This window comes from Garra rufa, chromosome 15 (genome assembly GCF_049309525.1).
Source record: "Garra rufa chromosome 15, GarRuf1.0, whole genome shotgun sequence".
In the NCBI taxonomy this organism is placed as follows: Eukaryota; Metazoa; Chordata; class Actinopteri; order Cypriniformes; family Cyprinidae; genus Garra; species Garra rufa.
The window spans coordinates 5,027,323-5,033,221 of NC_133375.1; the positions used below are offsets into that span (position 1 = coordinate 5,027,323).

General features: G+C 36.7%; 1 protein-coding gene across 1 annotated transcript in view; it reads left to right on the forward strand.

Annotated features, from left to right (window-relative positions):
• Positions 1–5,856, forward strand: part of ubl4a (ubiquitin like 4A) — a 6,151-nt gene extending 295 nt beyond the window's left edge. Inside the window, exons 2-4 of the mRNA XM_073818717.1 lie at positions 3,312–3,417; positions 3,591–3,802; positions 5,524–5,856. Coding sequence (XP_073674818.1) covers positions 3,312–3,417; positions 3,591–3,802; positions 5,524–5,631 — 426 coding nt within the window. The 3' untranslated portion in view covers positions 5,632–5,856. The remainder of the gene's footprint in view (positions 1–3,311; positions 3,418–3,590; positions 3,803–5,523) is intronic.
• Positions 5,857–5,899: the final 43 nt, after the last annotated feature.

Genomic DNA, 5,899 nt, shown 5'->3' on the forward strand with positions numbered 1-5,899 from the left:
GTAGCTCATTAGACATTATTTACACTCTCCAGACAGTTATTTTGTCCACGATATAATAGCTGTGTCACTTTGTGGAAATTTACTGCCAGTCACTAGATCAGGTTTATGAATTAGATGTGCCCATTTACCAGTTACTTTTTTGTTTTTGTCATTTTTATATGCAATATGTCTATACACTAATCTAAAACCATAGAAAATTTAAATTTGGTAGTTGAAATCAAATTAACGTGTATATATGGGCCATTCTACAGAATGTCTGTATGAATGCAAATTGTATAATATCCAAGGCACACATTTCTAGTAATTGTTCAGTTAATTCTCATATTGTATTTTCAGAAGGTTTTTGTTGATTTATTTCACTAATTCCATTCAAGAAGTGAAACTTGAATAATGTATACGTTCCACACAGACAAATATATTTCAAGTGTTTATTTCTTTTAGTTTTGATGATTATAACTGACAACTAATGAAAACCCCAATTCAGTTTCTCAGAAAATTAGAATATTACTTAAGACCAATACAAAGAAAGGATTTTTAGAAATCTTGGCCAATTGAAAAGTATAACCATAAAAAGAATGAGCATTTACAGCACTCAATACTTCAATACTTAGTCGGGGCTCATTTTGCCTGAATTACTGCAGCAATGCGGCGTGGCATGGAGTCGATCAGTCTGTGGCACTGCTCAGGTGTTATGAGAGCCAAGGTTGCTCTGATAGTGGCCTTCAGCTCTTCTGCATTGTTGGGTCTGGCATATCGCATCTTCCTCTTCACAATACCCCATAGATTTTCTATGGGGTTAAAGTCAGGCGAGTTTGCTGGCCAGTTAAGACCAGGGATACAAAGGTCCTTAAACCAGGTACTGGTAGCTTTGGCACTGTGTGCAAGTGCCAAGTACTGTTGGAAAATGAAATCTGCATCTCCATAAAGTTGGTCAGCAGCAGGAAGCATGAAGTGCTCTAAAACGTCTTGGTATACAGCTGCGTTGAGCTTGGACCTCAGAAAACACAGTGGATCAACACCAGCAGATGACATGGCACTCCAAACCATCACTGACTGTGGAAACTTTACACTGGATTCTGTGCCTCTCCTCTCTTTCTCCAGACTCTGGGACCCTGATTTCCAAAGGAAATGCGAAATTTACTTTCATCAGAGAACATAACTTTGGACCACTCAGCAGCAGTCCAGTCCTTTTCGTCTTTAGCCCAGGCGAGACGCTTCTGACGCTGTCTGTTGTTCAAGAGTGGCTTGACACAAGGAATGCGACAGCTGAAACCCATGTCTTGCATACGTCTGTGCGTAGTGGTTCTTGAAGCACTGACTCCAGCTGCAGTCCACTCTTTGTGAATCTCCCCCACATTTTTGAATGGGTTTTGTTTCACAATTCTCTCCAGGGTGCGGTTATCCATATTGTTTGTACACTTTTTTTCTACCACATCTTTTCCTTCCCTTCGCCTCTCTATTAATGTGCTTGGACACAGAGCTCTGTGAACAGCCAGCCTCTTTTGCAATGACCTTTTGTGTCTTGCCCTCCTTGTGCAAGGTGTCAGTGGTCGTCTTTTGGACAACTGTCAAATCAGCAGTCTTCCCCATGATTGTGTAGCCTACAGAACTAGACTGAGAGAACATTTAAAGGCCTTTGCAGGTGTTTTGAGTTAGTTAGCTGATTAGAGTGTGGCACCAGGCGTCTTCAACACTGAACCTTTTCACAATATTCAAATTTTCTGAGAAACTGAATTGGGGTTGTCATTAGTTGTTAGTTATAATGATCAAAATTATAAGAAATAAACACTTGAAATATATCAGTCTGTGTGAAATGAATGTATACATTATTCAAGTTTAACTTCTTGGGTGGAAAATCAACTTTTTGAAGATATTCTAATTATTATTATATCATATACAAAAATGTACAATTTTGAACACAGAAATATTAAATGATTTAAATAACTGAAGCGATCTGCCAGCAGACACTGATTTAATTACTGAATCATATCATTAATTTGATGCGTTCGAACGGATGGTTCATTCAGGAATAAAGCAAGTGACTCTTTATGAACGGGAAATTGAATCATTTCACTAGATTCGTTTAAAAACGCACGCTCATTCATAAACGAAACACCGCTGTGTTTGAGTGGAGATGCGCAGCGGCTCAGCTGTGACTTGTTTCAGATTACATTTGATGACGAAATAGAGCAAAATCAGGCAATAGTGTTATAGTCAGACAAGGTAAGTCAATTAATAATAACTTCTTGTTTATTTAACTGTTGTAATCAATCAATATCTCGTTTACAAACTCCCTTAAAATGATTAAAAGCTGTCACTCATCTTAGTTCACAATCTCACAAAGCTCTATTATGATAAACAAAGCTACTGCCCATTCAGTCTCTTATTTACACTCTCTCTACACTTGAGATACATTAGTCAACTTGCAAAACACTTAGAAACCTTTGAAGCTCCACTCAGCGCAAATACAAATATGCTGGTCGGGTCAGTCGCACATGGTGCTCCTAAATATTTTTTCATAGTCGCACGTAAAAGTTTCTTTTTGCCCTTGAACGGCGGGTCGCACCATTGAGAAATTAGGTCGCACTCTAGAGCCCTGATATGCAAATAATTCGCCATTGTCTTCAATCATCTCTCTACTCTGTTTATGTGGTAAGTGAAATTGTATGTACTGTAATGTAACAGGCTAACTTGCTAGCAAGCAGCTAATCATATATATCATATATATATAATATTTTTATTAAAAAATCGCGACACCTCGATTTAATAAAAAATGAAATCGTCTTAAAACGTAAATTCGAATTAATCTAAAAAATCAAAAGAATCACCCAGCCAGCCCTACATGTGACACATGAAAACGGTAACAAAGTATCTTACAAAGTGATATGATGTAACCTTGCTCTCACTTGAAATGTGTTCCCACATTAAGAGTGTGTTCACATTCATTTGGTCAATTTGGTCCGGACCAAAAAGAAAAAATACACATTTGTCCTGGTCTGCATAGTGCTCACATTGGCATTTTTGACAGCAAACCTAAAAATACTGAACCTAAAGGCTACATTCGGTACATTCGCAACCTGATTGGTCAGGCTGAATTTTGGTCCGGACCAAAGCAAGTGAACTTAGTTGGCTTTCCACTTTTTAAGTTCTTGAATTTGAAGGTTTTGGACCTGGAAAGTCCTTGAAAGATCCTTGAATTTGAAGTTAACCAAGGTGTGGGACCCCTTTATGTAGATAGGTATTTAAATGAACCATGCCAGTGAATTTAAATATCCAGTGCTTTTTAGCAGCTGTGTTCTTTTCATACACAGGTGACAGAAAATGAAAAAGTATCAACAGTAAAAGAGTTGGTTTCAGAGCGTTTAAACATCCCTCCAAGTCAGCAGAGACTGCTGTATAAAGGAAAAGCACTTGCAGGTAAAAGCCTTTTTTTCTTATCGGGTGTTGATCACTAAGCATGTATTTGTCATTTAGGTTAGCACTATTTTTATTTCCTCATGCAGTGTTTTTCTGAACCTTTGACTGGCAGCATTCCACTCATTGCATGAGGTGTGTTGTGTACGTCATTGTGACACTCGATTTGTTTTCAGATGAACACAGGTTGAGCGATTACTCCATCGGACCGGAGGCCAAGCTCAATCTGGTGGTGCGTCCTGCGGGCGAGAGGAGCGGTGGTGCTGTGGGAACCAGCAGCAGTAGTACTGATAAAGCAGGCAGTGGTGTGTGGCAGTTATTGTCGACTGTCCTGGCCAAACATTTCAGCCCAGCCGATGCAGCCAAAGTCCAGGAGCAACTTATTAAGGTTCGTTCAAGACAAAAATAAATTCAATTGCAATAGCTTGTCTATAGCATTTCACTTACTTTCCTTTTTTTAATACCTTTTGTTGTCATTTGAATGTCAGAGGCCTAGAATGAAGGGGTTCCTAAAATATGAAGGCTATCTACCTTATTCTTTAACGCATAAGTAAGCTTATTGCCAGACTTCGGGTTCATTATCTGCTGTAGGGAAACAACAAGAAGAATAACAGCGTGCAGTAAACAGTAAAACTGTTTGCACTGCAAACCAATGTGTTCCTAGTTAAGCTAATACATTAAAATATTATGGTAAGACTCAACAATTTGCAATATCAAGCAGCAAAACAAGCTGTTTTGTGCAGCTAAAAATAGCTGGACACGGATGAAACCGGAAGCCAGACACATAAAATGTAGAAATGGCTGTGCCCACTCTTATGGGAAAAATAAGGTGGATATTTTTATGTATGAAGAGACCCATGTAAAAAAAATAAATAAATAAAATCAATATTATAAAGAAAATGTTTGAATAATAAAATGATTGTATTATAATTCTAAAGAAACAATAAACATGTTATCTGGAAAGTAACTGGATTTTATAATATATATTTAAATAGAAAACAGTTATTTTAAATAGTAAAACTATTTCAGAATTTGACTGTTTTCACTGTACTTTGAATCAAATAAAGAGAAGATGCCTCCTGTAACATTAAAAATCTTACTGTTCAAAAACTTTTGACTGGTAGTGCATGTATATAGAAAATAGTGAGCAAGATAAAGGCAACAAGAAACTATTTATTTAAACAGATTTAAAAAAAATATATATTTTTTTATCAGTGTTATTTACATTATGTATACCATACAATTATTTGTACAAATTTTAAATCTTTTTATTTGTATGATTTTAATTTTCATTCCAATTTTTGCTTTAGCAATTTTATCCGCTTTTGTCATTTTCATTTTTATAGATTTTATTTTGCTTTAGTTTAATGTCACTTGTAGTTTTAGTCATTTTAGTACTTACAGTAGTTCACTTTCAGAACAAGAATGTACAGATAATGTACTCACCCCCTTGTCATCCAAGATGTTTAAGTCTTTCTTTCTTCAGTCGTAAAGAAATGGTGTTTTTTGAGGAAAACATTTCAGGATTTCTCTCCATATAATGGACTTCTATGGTGGCCCCGAGTTTGATCTTCGAAAATGCAGCTTCAAATGGCTCTAAATGATCACAGCAGAGGAAGAAGTTTCGTTTCGCTAGATAAGACCCTTTTTTCCTCGGCTGTGATCATTTAGAGCCCTTTGAAGCTGCATTTTGTTCAAACTCGGGGGCACCATAGAAGTCCATTATATGGAGAGAAATCCTGAAATGTTTTACTCAAAAAAACACAATTTCCTTACGACTGAAGAAAGAAAACATCTTGGATGACAAGGGGGTGAGTATATTATCTGTACATTTTTGTTTTTCTTTAATTTTCAGCTTTCTGAAAATTAAATACATTTCTGTTAACAAAAAGGATTTGTATTAGTTTTAGTGAACAACAACAACAACGCAGCTTATGATTTTCTCTGTCTTTATAAAGCACAATCCAAAAACAATATTGAATTTGTCGTGTATAATAAGCACTAAAAGCTTATAAAATCATTGGTCATTATGAGAAAAGCAGAACATCTTTTTGTATGCCATAAATAATTTACAGAACCAACTTTAATGCCTTCTTTTCATGTTCTTAGGATTATGAACGCTCGCTCAGACAGCTCAGTCTGGATGACATTGAGCGTCTGGCCAGCCGTCTGCTACATCCAGAGACAGAGGGCATGGATACCTCGTACATGGACTAAAACACACTAGACTAATGGAAACACTCCGGCTCCAGTGGACGAGACACGGTCAGGAAATAGGATGCGTTTCATACGGACTTATATGGGCTTCTTTGATCTACAAGAGGCCTACCATTGCTTTCCCATCAGAGGAAACCAATGATGCTTTTAGCTCAACTTTGTAAATACTGTGTGCAAATTATTAAGAGACAATAAAAAGTGTTCCTGATCAGCTTGATCATTTAACTTTTTAGTATTATTTAAAGAAAAGGTGGAATTGACAGCCAGC